Source organism: Physella acuta, unplaced genomic scaffold (genome assembly GCF_028476545.2).
Source record: "Physella acuta isolate Inbredline_101_S28 unplaced genomic scaffold, ASM2847654v3 ptg000991l, whole genome shotgun sequence".
Taxonomy (NCBI): domain Eukaryota; kingdom Metazoa; phylum Mollusca; class Gastropoda; family Physidae; genus Physella; species Physella acuta.
The window spans coordinates 131,893-155,661 of record NW_026732508.1 but is presented as its reverse complement, the minus strand read 5'-3'; the positions used below and the strand labels follow the sequence as shown (position 1 = coordinate 155,661).

The following is a 23,769-nucleotide window of genomic DNA, read 5'->3' as shown; positions in this document are numbered from 1 at the left end:
TTCACGTTTTCTCAACTTTGCATTTTTACTCAAAATTCGACATTCAAATCGCTAAGGCTTTGGAACCCTTTGTCATACAAGAATAAAACTATAATAGATTGACGACAGAAGCCTGTGGTTGTATATAACACATTTAATGGGTCTAACTACTTCATGATGGTAACACCCAGAGAGGACGGAAGGAAGTACACAAGGGACATCACTCAAGATAACAATATTATAAATATAACTAATACAGAAGAGTGAGTTCCCTTGACCTCACAATTATTTCAATCTATTACATCCCTTTACCCTTAGAACACAATAACACATCTCTCAATAGAACAATTGATAGTATCCTAAAATCACCAATTATATTGTAACATGAACACTATGGTAGATTACATCCTTACAAACAATGCACAATATGCTACAACATAATCAAAATACAAAACAATAATGTCAAAGTCCTTTTGACCTTTAGAATCATAGGTCTAACTTATTTGGGACTTTGATTGTCCTGTTTGACCTTCTCAGTGGCTTTTGATTTGGTGACTCAAGATTCTGACCATCTGGATTCTCTATCTCAGGAGGTCTAGGATTTAAATCATTAACTCCAGAATTTACATTTTCTGACTCCAGACAACTTGGTTCACTCATATCAACAGAACTTGGTTGTGGAACAAACTGAGTTGGTGTGAACTGTTCAGACTTGGTGGGATTGACAGATTCACACTTATTATCTGCACAAGTTATTTTTAACTTTATAAGGCACAGGTCCTGTACATTGAACAATTTGACCTGGTATCCATTTTTCCTTTCTCCCATAATTTCTTAGATACACATTCTTATTAACACCAAATTCTCTTTCAATGAATGTTTGTCATGATTTAATGGAACTATTTTTGAATTGGCATCTGAAAGTATTATGCTATTATTCAGATCCTTAACTGACATAGATTTCTTTGATTGATCCATTTTCTCAGGTAATCTGATAGTGCTTTCATGGTAACCAAAAATACTGTTTAAAAGTAATATCCTGGACAATATCACTTTGCAACTGTGATCCAGTATTTGAAGTGGGTGTATTAAATGGCAAAAATCTTTTTCTTCTTTTGATGTTACCCTTTTAGTTTCTGTAAGTGCTAATGATGTTAGCAAAGTTGTTTGATGATCACATTCCTTCTTATTTAATGTATTCTCTTTAAACATTTGAAATTGCCATATCACCATAATCCTTTATTAAGTTATAAATACTTTGTTTAGGCAACTCTGACTGATAATGGACTGCATCTTCTCCATCTTTTATATTATCTTCACAAAGGGTTTTAATTTCTTATTTTATATGGCCTTAAGTCATCATTCACAGACTCTTCAGGCCAACCATTCTTACAGTACTCATATACTTTTATTAAGCACTCATCTTTTTGTGTTTCTCTTTTAATATCATTCACATCTATATTGGAGTTATCCATGATAGTGAAGAGAACAAATACATCTTCTGGTACATAGCTCAGGCTTTGGTTTTTTAAAGGTAATCTACTCAGACTATCTGCACTATTCTCAGATCCAGGTTTGTATTTCAATTCATAACTGTATGCAGTTAGTGTGATAGCCCATCTTTGAATTCCTGGTGAGGCATGCTCAGGTAGGGTTTTGTTTTCTCCAAATAAACCTAGCAATGGTTTATGATCTGTAAAGATGGTGAACTTCCTACCAAACAGAAACTTATGAAATTTCTTAACACCAAAAATGATGCCTAAGCCTTCCCTATCTAACTGAGAATAATTTTTCTCAGCCTGGTTCAAAGATCTACTGGCAAAAGCAATGGGTCTGTCACCCTTCTCATCCATGTGGGACAAGACTGCTCCTACACCATCTGGTGAAGCATCACATGTTAATATAAGTCTTTTCCCTGGGTCATAGTGAGTTAGTAAGGTGTCAGCAGACAAAGCCTCTTTTGCTGTATTAAAAGCAGCTTCTTGTTGTTTACCCCAGTGCCAAGTTGCATTTTTCTGTAGCAGCTTGTACAGTGGTGATAGCTTACCAGACAGATTTCCTATGAACTTTGCATAGTAATTTATCAAGCCCAAAAAAGCTCTTAGTTGTTGGGTATTTTCAGGTTTGGGTGCTTCTTTAATGGCTTTTGTTTTCTCAGGTTGAGGTCTGATGCCTTGTTTGCTCAATATATAACCAAGAAAACTAATTTCTGTCAGCATGAATTGACATTTATCTTTGTTTATCTTTAAACCTTTTTCACCAACAATTTTCAAGACTTTATCTAGTGTTTTAAGATGTTCAGTGTCATTCTTACCAGTTATGTACACATTGTCAAAGTACACACAAACATTTGGAATGTCCTTAAAAATACTGTCCATGACAGCTTGGAAAATTCCAGGGCTGGATGATATGCCAAAACATAGTCTTTCATATTGGTAGAGTCCTTTATGTGTGTTTATTGTCGTATAGACTTTTGAATCTGGATGCAGTTCTAGTTGAGTGTAAGCATGACTAAAGTCTAATTCAGTGAATTTGTCTCCTCCTGCCAAATTCAAAGAAATTTCCTCAATGTTAGGTATAGGGTACCTATTTAGCTCTATTTGCTTATTCAGTGTAGCTTTATAATCTCCACAAATTCTTATAGAACCATCCTTCTTTAACACTGGCACAATGGGTGTCGCCCAATCGGAATAGTCTACCTTCTTTATAATGCCATTAGATTCCAATCTACTTAGCTCATTTTCAATTTTATTCCTCATTGCATAAGGTGGAACTCTAGCTTTGCAGTATCTTGGATTTGTGTCTTTAATGCTTAACTTCACTGTTCTATCATTTAGTAATCCTGGATTACCAAAAACACATTTATTTTCAGATATAACTTTATCTAGTGAAGTAAGACTAGATTCTTTTACATTCTTCAATGAACAAATACTCTCCCAATTTAACTTAAGATCACTTAACCAGTTCCTACCTAGTAATGGCGGTCCATTTCCTTCAACCACAAGAAGAGGAAGTTTAACACTTTGACCATTATAATTTACATGAACCATACACTCTCCTATTACCGGAACATTGTCACCAGTGTATGTTGTTAGACACTTGTGACATGGCTGTAGAGGCACTGATCCTCCTATGACAGCGTCAAAATCTTTCTTTGTGATGACTGTTAGAGATGCTCCAGTGTCAAGTTGGAAGCTTATGCTCTTACCGTTGATATTAACTTGTACATTGATGGGAGCATGACTTATTGATTTCACAGAGAATAGGTTGAAATCCGGCTGCGAATCAGTTTGAGCATTTTCACAGGTAGAGTGGTTCATTGGTTGGGTTAGGTAGTCTTGGTGAGAGTTAACATAGTGCTGCTTTTGGTTGCGGTACTGTCTTGACTGGCTAGATTTAGCAACAGACGAAGACTTTGCAAAGCAGGCCTTGGCAATGTGACCTTGCTCACTGCACTTATAACAAGTTGCAGACTTGAACTTGCACTGATGAGATGCATGGGGACCTTTGCATCGATGACATTTTTGATAATTATTACTAGATTTAGATCTAGGATTTGAACGAGCAGGCTGTTTAGCATAAGTTGGAATGCTCTGATGGGGTTGATGTTTATTGACTAACCTGCTGTTTACTGCATGGATCCCTGAAGGCGTTAGAGATTTCGCCGCATCTGATGACTGCTGGATTGAAGTTGCAAGTTGTATTGCTTTTTCTAATGTTAGATCTGACTCGAGCAGCAACTTTCTTTGAATATCAGGGCTGTTTACACCTGTCACAAACTTTTCACATAGTCTGTCAGACAGCGTATCGCCGAATTCACAAAATCTACTTAAATGACGTAAAGCAGCAACATATTCTGATATTGACTCGTTTGGTTGACGAGTCCTACTGTCAAATCTAGCTCTACATAAAAACTTTGATGGGGTAGGCGCATGGTGGTCTGTTAGCAATTTGCTCAGCTCGTTAAAGCTCTTGGTAGTTAGACTAGCTGGTGTGCATAAGTCTTTTAGTAGCCTAAATTGTTGAGGCCCTATGACTGTTAACAAAACAGCTCTCTTTTTGGCTTCTATCGTCACGTCGTTAGCTTCTAGGTAAAAGCTTAACCTCTCTAGGTAATCTTGAATGATTTCATCATTCGCATCAAATTGTTTTATTTGGCCATACAGCGCCATAATTCTAGAAATAATTAGCTAATAAGCTCTAGCAAACCTCTTTTTTGCGTAATTAGGTGCTCTTTCTAGTAGATGTTTATCCTTCGTCGCCAGTTATAATAGATTGACGACAGAAGCCTGTGGTTGTATATAACACATTTAATGGGTCTAACTACTTCATGATGGTAACACCCAGAGAGGACGGAAGGAAGTACACAAGGGACATCACTCAAGATAACAATATTATAAATATAACTAATACAGAAGAGTGAGTTCCCTTGACCTCACAATTATTTCAATCTATTACAAAAACATTCCACGTGCGTTCAGCATTATACCATCTACAAAACTACGTTTGTACATTAAGTTTACTACAATACTTAAGGAGATATTGATATTTTTGTAACACCACCCCCTAATTTTTGTACATAAATTTACGCAAAAATTTGTATAAAAAATTGAGTACAAGCTATCGCAATGAGTAAACGTAGAAATGTATAGTTTGGTTTGAGAAATCTAAATCTTTCATCCGCTTTTTAAAATCTCTTATGGGAACAAAGCCTTAGCGATTTGAAAAGGTGTTAGTTTTCACACCTTTTCGCTGTTTCCATGGCAACCAGTACTGCTATTGACGGCTATATATTATTTTTGTCTATAGTTTAACAACTATAATTATATGAACTTATTAAACAACCAGAAATGTGTTAAATAAAAAAAAAATTTTTATCCGTGGTGCCTATCCTTAACAAGAGCTACTAAACTCCCTGCAAATACAAAAAATAAAATATGAAACACGTTGTCTTTAACGAAAGTGTGGTCACTCATGAACAGAGTTTCTTCCAGGCAACTCTTCGGAGGGGGGGGGGGGGGGGGGGGGCGGCGAAGAAAGTCTACCTTCCCCCGCCCCGAACGAGATGGATTTTATATGGTAAACATACACTTTTACTAGTGTCGTCCCCCCCCCCCCCCCCCCCGCCCGCCGACGTCTACCATGTAATCTGTACTTTAGATAGTTGGTATTTAAATGCACGTTTATCATAGCAATGATTATAATAATTTACGTCAAAGTGACACGGATGAAATGCTCTGGCTCGGAAACGTCCGGGTCGTTAACCTCTATATTTAATCAGGCTAGCCGTGGTGTTAGTAAAAGCAAACGCTTGATCACAAATTGCCTTGAAAACATTTTTTTTTAAACATAAATTCAACATAACTTTAAACAGCACATCGTCTACTATGTCATCAAGTTCTTCGTTCTTTCATCGGTTAGTGGAGAATTCAATCTTTGACGTTTCGTCTCATTTGGGTACTTTTTGTTTGGGTGTAAAATTAAGTTCCGTTATATTAGTGTAGCAGCTGCTTATATAGTGGTGTTCATTAAAAGCTTTCATTACAACGATTTCGTGCTAATTTTTACTACACCTTTGTCTTCAATGACAATGCATGAATTATCTTTAAATTTTAAAAAATTAGATGTTAAATTGGTCATTAAAAATTTAATACATCGGTTTCTAATTTAAAGGAACATAACAAGATTAAAAGCTAGAGATCACTCGATAGATTACTATATTCAACGAGCCGACCCGCGGTGTATCATACGCCGCTATTTAGTTGTTTTATTTTATACTTTTCAGTAATTTATAATTTGTGAATTCGACAGTACGAACGCTGCCACTGAAAATATTTGCTTTAGAACACTAAACACCCATCCCCCCCCCCCAAGAAAGCAGCCTCCTCTTAGTTACCTCCTCTAAGTTTAAAATAGTTTCAAACTGAATTATCTGCCCCTAATAGCCGTCACCAAACAAAACATTTAGCGTGAACTACAACTCACCTGACCATGTGAGGGGGTGTGGGGGTGGGGTGGGGGGGTAGCGATAGAGAGGAAGAGAGGGGACTGCAAGGCGCGCGCTTGCAGCTTGTTTTCTAACGGCTCCCAGAAGAGAATTATATATATAGATAACAGAAGGGGAGATAACTCGCTAGATGCGTTCACTAGACCAGTCTGGTGAGTTATGGTTCACGCCGAATGTTTACAATCGTAGAGCCCGTCGAAATAGTGAAGACTATTAAGGGCAGATAATAAAGTTTTTAAATTATTTGAAACTAAGGGGATTAAGAACTTTCCTGTGCTTTATCTGCTTGCTGTGGTCTGTAAATTGTGGTCTGTAAATTGATCTTGAGATCTACTGATGATGACTTTAAGCGAAATATTTTTAGTCGTGTTGACTTCATAAATTAGAAATTACTAAAAAGTAGAAAAATAAAACAAATATAAACAATAATAAATGCTGTCATCGCTCATGAGAACTTTTACATATTTCAGCGACAATAGCTTTTATGAAAGAAAGCAAATTAGTTTTGTTTTCTTATTTTCAGTGCATTTAAAAGCATGTTGCTATAAAGTTTTTTTTTAAATATTTGTTTTATTTTCATACCATGAACAACTCTTTTATTCCGAGTTAGGTTACATCAGTTTTCTCCCATATTAATAGCCGTTAGACAAATTTATTTATTCCCTCCCCTGGTTCAGTTTAGAGCTGTTAATTTGGACGAGAACCGAACACTGAGTTTTATGTTGGCAAGCTCTCTCTCTCTCTACCACTAGACCACACCGAACATAGACTCTAGAGTATGTACTTTGGACTGTTTGTATTTAAACACACGTTCACAATAACAATAATATAATTTACGTCAGAGCGACACGGATGAATCGCTCATGCCCGACAATTTCCGGGTCGTTAACCTTAAGATTAAATTAGATTATATTCCTGTGTTTAAAATGAGTGGGAGGGGTTTGCGGGGACTACAATGTAGTGTTTCAACCAAACCGTTTCGTTTCTATTTCCGTTTCTTTTCTCTTTACATATTTTGGATGGTATCTAGTATTGTATTTATCAGAGCGCGAATGATTATATCAGTCTTGTCAGTCAAACGGTGTCAACAAAAACACATCCGGTTTAATCGTCACACTGTCTAGAGAAAACAAGGGCGGCTACTCAATTGTTGACTAAAAAATATCCTTGTTGAATTAGTAAAAATATGTTTTAAAAAAATATATATCGTGACGAAGAAAATTTGAATGACTTCAAAGAGAAAATTTGCTTATAAATAAACTAAACGAGCTAAAGTCAAGTAACAGTAAGTGAAATGCAATCTAGCTAAAACATAGCTACAGCGTTGATTGGAAAAATCATCCACTTAACTTTTAGTCTAAGACTGTTTGTCGGAGCAGTAACTTTCTTTCATTGAATAGAGAACAAAAACTCATTTGGTTTAGCAGAATAAAAAGCTAAATCAGAGCTTTGATTAAAGGTAGGCCTACTCATATGGTAGTATCTAATAAAACATAAGGTAATGTTTTTAAAATTAAAAAATAGAATAAATATTACTGGGGTGATATAATACGGTCAATTTAATTCATCAGATGACCAACGTGACGTCATTGCTGTTGACGCTGGTGGCTTCAATCACTATGACGTATGCGGCAAAAGATTACGGCATCGCCTTGTCAAAGTCAATTCTGTTTTACAATACTCAAAGGTAAGTTGATTCTCTTTTACGGTACTCTAAGGTAAGCTGATTCTCTTTTACGATGCTCAAAAGTAAGTTGATTCTCTTTTACGATGCTCAAATGTAAGTTGATTCTCTTATACAATACTCAAAGGTAAGTTGATTCTTTTTTACGATACTTAAAGGTAAGTTGATTCTCTTTTACAATACGCAAAGGTAAGTTGATTCTTTTTTTACAATACTCAAAGGTAAGTTGATTCTCTTTTACGATGCTGAAATGTACGTATAATATAAACGTTGTTATTTTAAAAAAATATGCCACGTTTTGAAGTTTTATCTGAAAAAAATATATATGTATAGCTTACTGATTATACACAAAGTTAACTATCTAGTTGAATGTAAAATTAGCTGATTAAGTGTTATTTTTAATCATGCACGATAGGTCACATACTTTATGTAATGATCTCCGAATAAATGCTATTTAAAGATAACATGTTATATGTAAAGATATCTCAATAAATTCCTTGAAAAGATATATGTAAAGATGTCATACTATATAAGAATCTACAAATACATGCTATTTATAGATAACAAATTCTGTGTAAAGATGTATGAGTAAATAGATGTTAACATCGCAAATTAAAACTAAAAATACCAGTATATGCTTTGTGTTGATCACATATTATATGCAAAAAAAAACAACAACCCCGCAGTTGTTAAAAGTGAATGATCTGATACATGTGATTCCCCAGGTCAGGTAAACTCCCCGCCAACAACCCTATCCCGTGGAGGGGAGACTCCGCCCTCAAGGACTGTGTGGTGGGGGGCTGGTACGACGCTGGGGACCACATCAAGTTTGGGCTGCCCCTCTCCTACACCACCACGGCCCTGCTATGGTCTCTCGTAAGGTCAGTCACCTGTCTGTATACTCATGGTATGGTCGATAGTTAGTCTCTCGTAAGGTCAGTCACCTGTCTGTATACTCGTGGTATGGTCGATAGTTAGTCTCTCGTAAGGTCAGTCACCTGTCTGTATACTCGTGGTATGGTCGATAGTTAGTCTCTCGTAAGGTCAGTCACCTGTCTGTATACTCGTGGTATGGTCGATAGTTAGTCTCTCGTAAGGTCAGTCACCTGTCTGTATACTCGTGGTATGGTCGATAGTTAGTCTCTCGTAAGGTCAGTCACCTGTCTGTATACTCGTGGTATGGTCGATAGTTAGTCTCTCGTAAGGTCAGTCACCTGTCTGTATACTAGTGGTATGATCGATAGTTAGTCTCTCGTAAGGTCAGTCACCTGTCTGTATACTAGTGGTATGGTCGATAGTTAGTCTCTCGTAAGGTCAGTCACCTGTCTGTATACTCGTGGTATGGTCGATAGTTAGTCTCTCGTAAGGTCAGTCACCTGTCTGTATACTCGTGGTATGGTCGATAGTTAGTCTCTCGTAAGGTCAGTCACCTGTCTGTATACTAGTGGTATGATCGATAGTTAGTCTCTCGTAAGGTCAGTCACCTGTCTGTATACTAGTGGTATGGTCGATAGTTAGTCTCTCGTAAGGTCAGTCACCTGTCTGTATACTAGTGGTATGGTCGATAGTTAGTCTCTCGTAAGGTCAGTCACCTGTCTGTATACTAGTGGTATGGTCGATAGTTAGTCTCTCGTTAGGTCAGTGCCAACTCTGTATACTCCTGGTAAGGTTGTCAGTCAGTCTGCTGTACTGCCAGACTGCAGGTTCAAACCCAAACCGCTCAATATTGTTGATTTGATAACATTCATTATATAATGATTTTTAGCTAAATTTTAATTAAACGAAAATATGAATACAAAGTAGGTTAATAATATTCTTTAATGAAAAGTTGTACCCACATATTCATTCATCGTTATTCTTCTAAAACACGCAATCACTAGATACTATAAACAATATAGAACACCACTTAAGACTACCTGATATTTATTACGTGTACATTATTTATCCCAATCAGATGTATTTTTGTATGCTCTCTAAAAACCGGATGTCCAGATTCAAAGATGGCTACCAGAGGGCGGGTCAGCTGGATGAGATGTACGACATGATCAAGTGGCCCCTGGACTACTTCCTCAAGGCCTGGGACCCGGGACAGAAACATCTGACGGTGCAGGTGGGGGACGGGAGGGATCATGACTTTTGGGGGCGGGCGGAGGATATGACCATGCCTAGACCCTGTCAGGTGGTCAGTGCTTCGAAGAAGGTGGGTGGTCATCTTTGGTGGTTAGTGCTTTACGTTAGGTAGGTGGATACATGTTGTATGTTGATAGTGCTTTACATGTTGGTGTATAGTGTTTTACATGTAGTAGGTGGATTATGCTTTACATGTTGCAGGTGGATAGTAATATACATGTAGGTGGATAGTGCTTTACATGTAGGTGGATAGTGCTTTACATGTAGGTGGATAGTGCCTTACGTAAGGTAGATGGATAGTGCTTTACATGTAGGTGGATAGTGCTTTACATGTAGGTGGATAGTGCCTTACGTAAGGTAGATGGATAGTGCTTTACATGTAGGTGGATAGTGCTTTACATGTAGGTGGATAGTGCCTTACGTAAGGTAGATGGATAGTGCTTTACATGTAGGTGGATAGTGCTTTACATGTAGGTGGATAGTGCCTTACGTAAGGTAGATGGATAGTGCTTTACATGTAGGTGGATAGTGCTTCAAATGTAGTAGGTGGATAGTGCTTTACATGTAGTAGGTCTATAGTGTTTTACATGTAGGTGGATAGTGCTTTACATGTAGGTGTATAGTGCTTTACATGTAGGTGTATAGTGCTTTACATGTAGGTAGATAGTGCTTTACTTTCTTCAAGTGGTAAGTACTTTACATGATTGGGGTGGTGTGGTTGAATATTAGAGCGTTTGGCTATAGTCCGAAGGTCTCGAGTTCGGATCTCGGTTTGGAATTGTGACTGTAGGACGTCCGTGAGTCAAACCAGCTCTGATGGATACCTTAATTACGTTGGGAAAAGAAAGGTGGCTGGACATAGTGCTGACCACACCATCCCTTCATATGTCGAGATCAAGAAACACATGCACTCTATCTGCCATACTGATTGCTAGTCTAAAGAGAAAACTTACTTACTTTAGATCAGTGATAAATGCTTTACACGAGTTCGACTGATATACACAATTTACACTTTATGATTGGATACATGCACGATCACATGCACTTCAACTAAATGCATCATATAAATTATTCCACTATATTCATACCACCAACAACTACAGACAACCACAAATCCACAACCCCACATACAGCTGCTAAACCTTTTGAATGTTTCTTTCAGGGCAGTGACGTAGCTGGTGGCACGGCTGCAGCTCTTGCAGCTGGTGCTATAGCTTTCAAGGACAAAGGCGACAAAGCTTACAGCAACCAGCTCCTTACAGCAGCTAAAAGCTTGTACGCTTTTGCTAAAGCTAACAGGTAATAACTACATAAATATAGCCGTTAATTGTACGATCTCCGCTAATTAAATTGTCAACGAGCTGCATATCCTACTTTCATATCTCACTGCATGTCATCCTGTTGCTTAATGTAATGTATCATATCCTCCTCTAACATCATGCCCCCCTCATATCCTTCTGTACCATCATGTCCTGTTTATTGTCCTCTTAAGTCCTATTATGGAGCGGATGTTATCGCTAACCATATTTTGTCCGAGATTTAACATATTTCTTTGTAATCCACTCATCCTTTAATGCATCCACCTCGTATGTTAGTCATCTGTTCTTCATATTTTTTTTTTTCTTTGGTTCCTGTACATCAAAGATCTTCTTTTAAAATACATTTATTTTACTGATAAACTCGATTGAATGTAGACCTACATAAAAATGCAATTATTAATTATCATTTTGTTAGAGGAAATTAAAAAAAAAAAACAACAACTAAGTTAATAAGAAATATATAAAATATTCAACCTTTTACAAACTAAATAGGTGAACTCTACTTCACTTGCCCAAATGAACCGTCAGGTCTAAAAAGGGAACGTTACTGTTTTTGATTTATAAACTAAATAAGACCGTCTATATATTAACTAAGCTCAACTTGTCTCTCTTGCAGGGTTTTGTTCAAAGGTGCGGCCGAGTTCTACGTCTATATAAACTGGGCCATGTCTCTCTTGCAGTGGTTTGTTCAAAGGTGCGGCCGAGTTCTACGTCTATATAAACTGGGCCATGTCTCTCTTGCAGTGGTTTGTTCAAAGGTGCGGCCGAGTTCTACGTCTATATAAACTGGGCCATGTCTCTCTTGCAGTGGTTTGTTCAAAGGTGCGGCCGAGTTCTACGTCTATATAAACTGGGCCATGTCTCTCTTGCAGTGGTTTGTTCAAAGGTGCGGCCGAGTTCTACGTCTATATAAACTGAGCCATGTCTCTCTTGCAGGGTTTTGTTCAAAGGTGCGGCCGAGTTCTACGTCTATATAAACTGAGCCATGTCTTTCTTGCAGGGGTTTGTTCAAAGGTGCGGCGGAGTTCTACGTCTATATAAACTGAGCCATGTCTCTCTTGCAGGGTTTTGTTCAAAGGTGCGGCGGAGTTCTACGTCTATATAAACTGAGTCATGTCTTTCTTGCAGGGGTTTGTTCAAAGGCGCGGCCGAGTTCTACGACACCAGCGGAGACCGTGATGAGATGTGTGAGGCCAGCATCTGGCTGTACAAGGCCACAGGAAGCAGCCATTACCTGGCAGACGCCAAGTCCTTCGCGGATACCGAGACAGCCTGGGCATACAGCTGGGATGATAAACAAAGTAAACAGTCGTGGCTAAGTTTTTACTAACACAATGACAATATATTTACCATTTACCCCTGGCAGATCCAAAGATTGATGCTTGAGGCTTTAAAACTATGTCAGTGTAATAGATTATATATATTTGAATATAAATTGGAGACAGCCACTCTTCTAGGAGAGACAACTTCAAAATCAAACAACTGCTGTCTTGTAGTTTGTTCTTGGTTGGACAAAGGCTATGGAAGCAAATCCAAAAAAGAAAAGCAGGCTGAAATCGGTGTCAATGGCCTCAATGGCGCATAACCAGTTGATACGTATCCTTAATTGTGTTGGAGGCGTGGTCGACTGGCAAAACCTGATGGTTGTTTAAATTCGAAAAAGTCTCGAGTTCGAACCCTCTTGCTAATAAGGCTCGATCCCTTTCAACACTAAAAATTAAGAACGAAGAAGAAGAATATAAATTAAATAAGAAGCTTTTATGATCTAAAAATACATTTGGCATAATCCCTCAAAACCCTGGCATGTTGGAAAAAAAGTCTGGTGTGTTTGACAAATAAAAATCGGGCAATTCTAAGAAAAAGTCTTGCATTTTCTGCCAATAACTTCAAAAACTTGGCATGGCCTAACTAAAAGAAAACCTGCCATCTTTTTTCTATACTTGCAGTCTCCTGCCAACAGCTGATGTATGAGGAGACAAAAGAAAGCAAGTACAAAAACGCTGTCGTCGCTTACTTTAAAGACTGGATGCCCGGGGGTGGGGTCCCTTACACCCCTTGTGGTCTGGCCTGGAGGGACAAGTGGGGCGCCAGCAGGTAAGAACATCATTTTGTGGTGTGTACGAATGTGTATAAACGTGCGTCTTTGTGTGAGCATTGGGGTTATAGGGCGCCAACAAAGACGGTTTTTGGAATCCTATATTAAGAGGAATACGGGTATGCCAAAGCAAAGTTTAAAAATATCAGTTGTCAGTGAATCACAAGCAGCCAGGATGTCATGGCATACAAAAGTATTTGCGGGAATATCTTTTCTTGAGAATGGAATGTGTTGATACGACACCTAAACGCTTTCGCGCGTTAGACCTCATGGTTAACCCTAAAATTCCTGAATTCGATCCCCGATAGATTAGGCTTTTTAATTGCGTGAGCAACGCATCTAGATTAGAAAACTCAAAAATTAAATAACTACTGCTTTGCCGATAGCTCTTGGATGGACGAAAGCTAAGTAAGGAAATACACGTACACCTAATTGTGTTGGAGGAAATCCACTCCAAAATTACAAATATAAACTAAGAACAAGAGCAAGAACACAAGAACACAGTTTTTAAGTAAATTCTTGACTGTTTTGTTTCGATTCTTGACACCCTGAGCATGAAGCTACTTTGTCTGCCCCCCCCCCACCTTTGCCCGCTGACCTGAAGATATGCCCTACCTTCTCAACTTGAGTAAGATTACATAATATGAACTGCACGGTTTCAAATACAGATCGATCACATCTAAGCAGTTCTCTTAAAAAACTCAATGAATACAAGACACTTATTATGTCACGATGAAAAGGTTTTAAAAACTCCATAGAGAAAAATCTTATGAGCACAAAATATACGAAACAATTATTTTTTGTACTGTACTCATTTGTCAGTTAAAGCACAGTTTATGTTGTATTTAAAATGGTTTTAGTTTGATCATAGAAGTACGATACTCTATTTATTGTTTTACAATTTAGAAAATATCAGTGCTAAGTAAGAAAGTTGCATTCTTAAAAGTCTGTTCACACAAGATATTTTAGATTAGGTTAGGTTTGCCTGTCGTCCCTCCTGGGACACAGGCCGCTGACAAGAGCTTTCCAGGCGTCTCTGTCCTGGGCTAGTCTCTCCAACTGTCCCCAGGTGTATCCAATCTTCTTGGTGTCTTCTTCCAGGTCACGTCTCCAGGTCTTTCACACAAGATATTTTAAGAAAGGAATCTCAGCTCAACACCTCAACATATTTAGTAGATAAAACACTAACAAATTACAAGTATGATAGACGCGATAAATGACGCTCAATGATTATTTTCAATGTCTAAAATCTTTATTCTGCAGATATGCCGCTAACTCGGCATTTATTGCCCTTGTTGCCGCCGAGTCTGGCATCGATGCCACCCGGTACCGGAAATGGGCGGTGGAGCAGATCAACTACCTCCTCGGGGATAACCGTCACAACGGCGGCTGCTTCAGTTTTGAAGTTGGATACGGAAGCAAATACCCCTTACGCCCACACCACGCGGGCGCCTCTTGCCCTAAAAAACCCGCGCCCTGCGGTTGGGCGCAGTTCGAGACCAGCGCCCCCAACCCCCATGTCTTACACGGCGCTCTGGTAGGGGGGCCTGATCAGAATGACAACTACAATGACGTCAGGTCTGATTATATCCAGAACGAGGTAACATCAGACTACAATTCTGGCTTCCAGGGGGCACTAGCAGGCATCTTGCACTTGCAGGCGACAGGGCGTATGCCCGCCACAGCCAACAAGTGCCCTTGTAAAGATTAATGGCAGATTATTAATATATTTAACTTTCTTCTAATCTCTATGTAATAATAACAACTAGAAGTATTGTTAGAAACTATATTTGATACTAATATAGCTCTATGTATCTCGTGAGTTCTAAGTAAGATTCTATTATTTCGTTTCATATCAGACATATAACGCATTGATGTTAGAAAAAAATGTATATGTATGTGACTTAAAGGTATAGACACTTTAGACTACTTTATAAATTGTACAACAGTTTATGATCTTTGGTGAATAATGTTGATCAACATTTTACTGAATTGTTTATAAAGTAGATGTAATCAGTTTTATGTTAAGTGTGTGGTGATTTTGTGTTACAGAACTGTAACGTATGGAAACTTGTTGTTTTATTGATTTCTTTTCAAATGGAGTCTTCTATTGAGAAACATTTTAAACACTTCTTTCTGGTCCAAGATTACCTCCCACACAGTTCAAAATCTCAGTTAACTTATCGGATGTTCAAATATGTTATTAATTGAAATTTGCTCTGTACTTTTGTATCGCAAAATTACATTTTAAAATTAATATTTTAATGATTTTTAAATAAACTTTATCTTTAAAAACATATTCATCTTGTGTTTGGATTTTCTTTAAATAAACTACAAAAACCCTATATTTCAATAAACTTTTAAATGCAGCTAAAATTTATATATATATATATATATATATATATATATATATATATATATATATATATATATATATATATATATATATATATATATATATATATATATATTTATGTATTTATTTATATATATATATATATATATATATATATATATATATATATATATATATATATATATATATATATATATATATATATATATATATATATATATATATATAATTGCTTTCTTTAAAGTAACTATTGTTCGCTTATGAAAATCACATTTTAGTGACTAATGTGAACCGAGTGATATTAAAAAAAAACCTGGAACTAAATGCACGTTTTTGTGTTCAGCGCGCATTTAACCTAGGAGGGATGGGTAATGTGGAGACAGACCAAGTCAACTTGGAGTTCAGACAAGGAATGAGACTGCGGATATCTCTGAGCGGAAGATGGTAGTGAAACATTCCAGTTATATGCCACAACAATGGGCAATATTGCTACGCAGAGTGGCCATCCCTGCCTTTAAGAAAATGTTACCTAATTCCCTGTGGCGCCACCTACCGGCGCTTTCTTAGAAATACGGCCCATTTAAGTGTGAAAAAAATAAATCCGAAACGTAATAACATTGGAATGTTTAAATTCCGAAAAAATTGTTAAGACTTGAAAATTATTTCACAAATTAATTGTTTCCTTGACACAGAGGCAAATATGAGTCATGAAAATAAAGAAGATATTTTTCACAATATAATTTTACCTCTTGATAACCCAAAAGGATTAAATACCTTACACTATACCAAGTAATTCTGCCAGTAAATTAATTTTGTACCATGATTGCCCCTCTCACTTAATTACTTAACATTACACGACTAAATGTTGTATAAGAATTGCCAATCTCACTCTAGAAGTATGTGCGAACTTGATAACCCACACACAAATATTCTAAAGCAACCAGGACTGACGTGTACTAAAGGTTAGTACACGGTGCGCCACTAAACTAGCACGTGCAAATAAAGTTGATGTTACATCCTTGAACTTAATTAGCACGAGAATACCTGTAATTAGGCTGTAATTAGTGTTTTAGATAACGAGATAAGAAAAAACGTTTTATTTCTAAAACAAAAATACCAACTTCTTTTAATTTCTCAGATATGTATAAAAGTTAGACCGAGTGCCTATGTTTTGATAGAATAAAGGTTAAATTCTTAAAAGGTTTTATTCTTCTTTAGGTAAGTTATTCAGTTTCTTTATATAAGTCAGCTCAGTGGCGTAGCCAGGATCGTCTCAAGGGGGGGGGGGGGGGTTCCAATTTTTACCCGGGGACAAACTTTCGATTTGCACCCCCCCCCCCCCCTCAAACTTTCGATTTGCACCCCCCCCCCTCAAACTTTCGATTTGCACCCCCCCCCCTCAAACTTTCGATTTGCACCCCCCCCTCAAACTTTCGATTTGCACCCCCCCTCAAACTTTCGATTTGCATCCCCCGTCATACTTTTTATATATACCGAGGGGTCTATGGGGGGGGGGGTGTTATGACCCCCCTAACCCCCCCCCCCCGTCAGCTTATGACGTTTTGATATCTTTATAGATAAAGTATAAGAGTTGGTTTCGTCTTTAAGATAAAGTATGCAGTAAAGGATAAACATGTTTCGTAATGTTAAAATTTTAGGCTATGTTTTTAAGATGTTCGAACACATGTTGATTTTTATGTTAATACATATGATGATCTAGATGTTGATTGCAACTTAGTTAATGCAAAGTGCTGTATTTGTAAGCGCTCATAAGATGAAATGCTATTATAATTATTTTTTTTTAGATTCATGTGGTAGAAACTTGGAAGTCCTGTTTTAATTGTTTTTATTTTCCGGATAGAAATAGTTCTCCATGATGGCGTCATGGTTCATGCTTTGCCTTGTGCTGCCCATGCTTGTGACGCAGACTGAGTCGGTCAAAAATTACGCGTCGGCTTTGGGGAAATCTATTCTGTTCTACGCCGCACAAAGGTAGATTTAAATTGAAGTGTTATTTACAAGAAAATAATTAAATTTTACTATATCCTAAGTAATAAAATAGGCAAAAGCATCGATAGATGCCGAACAATCAAACGGCGGATGCCGGACAAACATAACGCTGGCTATTGATGCCCTCTACTGCGATACCTACTATTAAAAAAACAGAACTTATACTGATGATCACTTAAGATTTTTGTAGTTAAATAATCACTACCTACCCATGTGATTTCTAGAAACATCGTCATTCACAAGCTGTGATCTAATAGAGACATTGTGTCGAAACTTCCGTTGATTTGTGTACTATGTGAATTAACTATAACGAAACACGTTGATACCTGTATCTGTTTCTCCAATGTGTTTTTTCTTGTATCCGCAGGTCAGGTAAACTCCCCGCTAACAACCCCATCCCGTGGAGGGGAGACTCCGCCCTCAACGACTGCGTCCCGGGGGGTTGGTACGACGCTGGGGACCACGTTAAGTTTGGGCTCCCCATGGCATACACGACCACCGTTTTACTCTGGTCCATGTACAAGTACGTCTACTCAACATCTAAAAACTAAATACAAATTGTAATTAATTAAAGCATGATAGACAATACAAATACCAGATATTATTTTGAATTTCTTTATAGAAGCTACGCCCTAGCGGTGTTTTCTCCCAAGGGAAATTCTTTCTTTACTTCTTGGAAAGTTGCAAGGCTTCTCTAAACTTTTCAGGGGTTAGTATGACACTGACTAATAAAGACAAAATAAATAAATCATCATAACCCTAAATTAAATTACATTGATCATTGTTTATTCTATTGTGACAACATAATCAGCAACTGTCCCTGAACTCGGGAACTATGCTAGTCCCGTAAGAATCTTAATTAGAACACTAAAAACTACATTTTGGCAAAACAACTAGGTGGTGTGTGGGGGCGCTGTTAAGAAAAAATATAAAAATATTTAAAAAGACTACATGGGTTCCAACATATCAACATACGGGATAGATGCCAAATACTCCATTCGGCCACTACGTCACATAACAGTTTCCGTTCAGAAACAAAAACGGCACGGCACTCGTAGGCAAAACGTTAAACAATGCCATAAGGCAGTAAAAATAACCATTTAATAATTAATATATAATAAATATATTAAACGTGTTTTTTTTCGTCACTGTTTAACCAAGATGGAAGGACAGCTATGTCAAGGCCGGTCAGCTGACCCAGGCCTACGATATGGTCAAGTGGCCACTGGACTATTTCCTCAAGGCCTGGAACCCAACAGCTCACGAGTTTGTCTTCCAGGTGGGCGACGAGACTGCTGACCACAACTTTTGGGGACGTCCAGAGGACATGACCATGGCGAGACCTTGCAAGAAGGCGAGCATAGCACATCCGGTACGTTCTGGAATTTTTGATAACTTCCGAATCAAATGATACATTCTTGAAAATATGACGTGAAAAGTTTTGAATGTTTGAAAAGTTCGTGATCAGGTATCGAAAAGATGGAACAAATAAGTGAGCTTTGGTATTCTTGAACTTTTCATAAGCTCTGGAACTTTTGATGTCTTGAAAACATTTGATCTGTTCGAAATGCTGGATATGTTTTGGAGCATTAAAACTTGTTTTTAGGCAAATGAGGGCAACTAAATTAAATCGTGGAGCAATAGCTAAGTTGAAAATCCTTTGATAAAATTGGGAACATTCATTATGGTCCGTATCACAAACAAACTCAGATAAGCTATGGAATATGTCCAAAACATTGGTAAAATTATAGTAAACATATTTCTCTGTTCTTTGCAGGGAAGTGACGTAGCAGGGGGTACAGCTTCCGCCCTGGCTGTTGGGTCACTGGTGTTCAAGGGCAAGGGAGATACAGCCTACAGCACACAGCTGTTAACAGCCGCTGAGAGTTTGTACAAGTTTGCTAACGATTATAAGTAAGTGCGATAATCACCTTATTAGTATTTTTAAGAAACTATACACACAATAAAAAGGAAAAGCTAAAATTAAAATAATTTTGTATAGAATTAAAATAAATTAAAATATGACAGGAATTAAAGAGTATTAAATTAGTTAAAAAAATACTAAGTAATCTTACCATGTTAACGATGTATAGTGATAATAATCACTGTTCTTACATAGATGGTATTCTTGACGAGGGCTTTGTATCATAATTATAATCTAGTGACATTTTTCACTGTTTCTATCTAGGGGATTGTACCAGAGCAACGCGTACGGGTCGACTAACTACAAGGACGAACTCTGTGAGGCTGGGGTCTGGCTTTACAGGGCCACGGGGAGAGCCCAGTACCTGAACGAGGCCAAGGCCAACGCTGAATCTGGTTACATCTGGGCCTATCAGCTAGAGGATAAAAGGCGTGAGTATAATGGGGTCGGTATAGGGGTACTAAGTGGGGTCAGTACACTGTCCAAAGTGGTGTTGTGAGACAGTGTCCAAAATATGATTAGTAGACAGTTTCCAAAGTGGGGTCAGTAAACTTTCCACGCTACGATCAGTAGACCGTGACCTAGCTTGTATCAGTAGATGCTATAAAAAATTGGGTTGGGAGAAGATATACAATTTGGGTCAGTAGATGTGGTGTCCCTAAAAAGCCTTTTAGTACATTGTTTCCTTAAAATCTTTCAAAATAGGGATCATAGAATGTATACCTTATCTAGAAGAATGATAACAAATATTACACATTATGTGACCCCACACATCACTTGACCCATTACATCATGTGACCCCACTCATTATGAGATCCCACACTTTGATTGATCGCCATACATCATGTGAACAAAAGCTGTATTGTAATATATCCATACTTTACACACACATTTAACTCACACGTTATCCACACTTTAACCACACATTAACCACATTTTACCTAAACTTTATCCACACATATAAACACTTTATCCAATCTTTACCCAAACTTTATCCACATTTTACCAACATTTAATCCACACTTTATCCATCAGTCGCGTGTCACCAACTGTTATATGAAGAGACCCACGATACCGCCCAGAGAAATGCTGTAATCGATTACTTCAACAACTGGCTCCCCGGGGGTGGCACCAAGTACACACCCTGTGGCCTGGCCTGGGCTATGAAGTGGGGCTCTCTCAGGTAGGTTTAAAAATAGAACCCCCAACACACAGCAGATTGTCCAGACATAGCACGATTTAAACATATTTCACATTCTAAGAACGTAAAATCTTTAAAATGTAAAGCAAAATATAACATTTTATACGAGTAATCACATTTCAAACACATTTCAAACTCAAGCAAAATCATAGTATGTTTAGATTTTGTATAAACATATCACCATAAACATTTAACAATTTATTTATTAGTCGCTCAAATACATCATTAGACAGACTATGATTTCGTAAGTTATAGATAATGTTCTATTCATAATGTAAAATGTAAACGATTTAAAGTAAAATTTTATTTTCGTTAACATGGAAGTCAGCTTGTGACTTAGATCATATTTTATCTTAGGCCATCATATGAATGAGCTAATGCTGTAAGTTAAGTCATATTGCGACTGAGGTCGTCTAATGACTAACTCATCTGCTTTTCTGTCGTCGTTTTCGAACTTTTAGAATGGCCGCCAACTCCGCCTTCATTGCCCTGTTAGCCGCCGAGGCTGGTATCCAAACAGACCGGTACCGCACCTGGGCAGTCGAGCAGATCAACTACATCTTGGGCGACAACCCTCATGACGGCGGTTGCTTTAGTTACCAGATTGGTTACGGCAGCAAGTACCCCCCTCCGTCCCCACCATCGGGCCGCCTCCTGTCCGAACAAGCCCGCGCCCTGTGGGTCTGCCGATGCGACTTCACCAGCCCCCAACCCCCATGTTTTGACGGGTGCTCTAGTAGGTGGCCCCGCAGAGCATGACGTCAGAACCGACTACGTGCTAAACGAGGTGGCCATAGATTACAATTCGGGGTTCACTGGAGCCTTGGCTGGAATTGTTCACTTACAGAACACAAACCACATGCCCACCACACACAACAAATGTCCCTGTAACAACTAGACTACACACACAACAAATGTCCCTGTAACAGCTAGACTACACACACAACTAATGTTAATATAAAAACTTGACCACACAGACAAATATAGTCGGTGCAGCAAATACATCACACGCTCACTAATGCACAAACACACGCAAACCACATGCCCACCAAATACACAACAAATGTCCATGTAAACACCTAAATTACTTAATTGATGGGATTGTGAAATTAAAAATTATTGTTTAATGAGATTTAAATACAAATAGTCTTTACATAAACATTATTATCTTGTTTTTTGATTTCACACATTTCTGCTAAAAAGGATAGTCCTGAATAATACGAAGCTATTTACATTTATTGCAAGTATTCATTAAAGCTGAATAACTCAAAGTTATTTGAAAAAATAACCTATAGGTCTATTCCACTTGGTTTTTGTGATATCATGCATTTAGTAAGAGAGGGATGGTAATGTGGAGACAGGCCTTAAGTAGCCTGAAGTCCAGACAATGAAGAAAAAGAAAGCGGTTAAGTGTGTGTGGATCAAGGCGGTGTAGAAGACCAGAGCCCTAAATGGACCGTAGCACAGCATGGATGGTCGCCTGGGTGTGTTACATTACCAGATCACCACACCACTGAAAATTAAAATTGATCCGAATGGTTCTAGTGTTTGAATATCAAAACACTGAAAAAATTAAATGTTAAGTAATTAAGTATCACAGCGTATATACATCTTGACTTATACAATTGTCACAGTGTGTAGAGTTGTGAGTTTTTCTTTGAAAGGATAGACAGTAAACATCTGGTTCAATTCATAACTAAATATCATATTTAAATATCTATAGTTTGGAATGATACTTTGTATAAAAACATTAGGAAACACTTTGAATAAAACTGGATACACTGAAACACTCCTTGATTTATTCTCACAATCAATGAAAGTAGTTTCCACTTGTATTTATCTTAGGTGGCCTCTCAAACGGATACCAGAAAAATGGACTATCGGAAAACTGAGCAAAAACAGACACATGCGCAAATACAAATTCAATATACTAATACACGTTAATTTTGTCATATTTCGTGCAAATCTATATATATAATTCTCTTCTGGGAGCCGTTAGAAAACAAGCCGCAAGCGCCTCCTTGCAGTCCCCTCTCTTTCTAACGATCACTACCACCCCCACCCCACCCCCACATTGTCTGGTGAGCTGTGGTCACGCTAATGTTTACAAAGCTAAATGTTTACAAATCGTAGAGCCGTTGAGCCGGGTTTCTATTAGGGGCAGATAATTTAGTTCGATTTAAAACTTACAGGAGGTAACTAAGAAATAACTAAGAGGAGGCTGCTTTCACGGGGTTACGGGAAAGGGGGGGGGGTGGTGTTTTAAAGCAAATATTTTCAGTGGCAGCATTGGTACTGTCGAATTCACAAATTATGAATTACTGAAAAGTAGAAAATAAAACAACTAAATAGCGGCGTATGCTCGCCGCGGGTCGGCTCGTATGTTATATTATGCTACAGCGTAGTCAATCCTTGTTAATGTCGATAAATGATCGATTTTAGAAAACAAAAATGTGCCTGCGCACTTTTTTTCCGTTCTTATTTTTTTGGTCACCCTCCCGAATATCCCATTCCAGTCTGTGAGCGAGGCTAAAAAAAGTATGAAAATACTATGATTGATCGCTTAAGCATATCACTTCCAATGGGCAGATATTCACCTATCACACCCGATTCGATCTAAACACAATACAAAACATTACAGTCTATTATATTAAGACTTAAAATTATATACAAAATTAATTGCTTTCTTAACACAGAACCCAAGAATTGACAACAGCAAATGAAAAATATTGTTTTCTCTTCCATTATATACGTTTGTTTTTCTCTTGATAGTCACTCTAACTTAATTACTCAACATAAGACACATTATTTCTGTATCAGGATATCCCCTCACATCATAGGTAATCACCGACACAATTATTCTGAAGCGGCCAGCAACGACTTGCACTAAGGGTCAGTACATGGTGCACGACTAAAACAACTCGTGCAAATAAAGTGATGGTACATCCTTGAACTTGACTGACATGAAAGTTGCTATAATTAGGGTTTTAGATCGCCAGATAAGGAGAAGTCAAGTGTCTCAGGCAGGTATAAAGGTAGGACTCAGTGCTTATGTTTTGATAGT

At 37.8% G+C, this 23,769-nt stretch overlaps 1 protein-coding gene and 1 pseudogene across 1 annotated transcript; both read left to right on the top strand.

The window, feature by feature from the left end:
• The first annotated feature begins 7,557 nt into the window (after positions 1–7,557).
• LOC131954343 (endoglucanase E-4-like) lies at positions 7,558–14,925 on the top strand. The gene is made up of 7 exons (XM_059317953.1): positions 7,558–7,673; positions 8,396–8,551; positions 9,663–9,870; positions 10,963–11,099; positions 12,248–12,420; positions 13,066–13,213; positions 14,478–14,925. Exons 1-7 carry the CDS (start codon positions 7,558–7,560, stop codon positions 14,923–14,925), a joined length of 1,386 nt encoding a protein of 461 aa, XP_059173936.1.
• Positions 14,926–16,746: 1,821 nt separating this feature from the next.
• LOC131954355 (endoglucanase E-4-like) lies at positions 16,747–21,799 on the top strand (annotated as a pseudogene).
• The last annotated feature ends 1,970 nt before the right edge of the window (positions 21,800–23,769 follow it).

Excerpts from the sequence above, each read along its gene's own strand:
- LOC131954343 (XM_059317953.1), top strand. The coding sequence starts at position 7,558 with ATGACCAACGTGACGTCATTGCTGTTGACGCTGGTGGCTTCAATCACT. Across the intron at positions 7,674-8,395 it reads CTGTTTTACAATACTCAAAG|GTCAGGTAAACTCCCCGCCA; the intron begins GTAAGTTGATTC and ends GTGATTCCCCAG. Across the intron at positions 9,871-10,962 it reads TGGTCAGTGCTTCGAAGAAG|GGCAGTGACGTAGCTGGTGG; the intron begins GTGGGTGGTCAT and ends TGTTTCTTTCAG.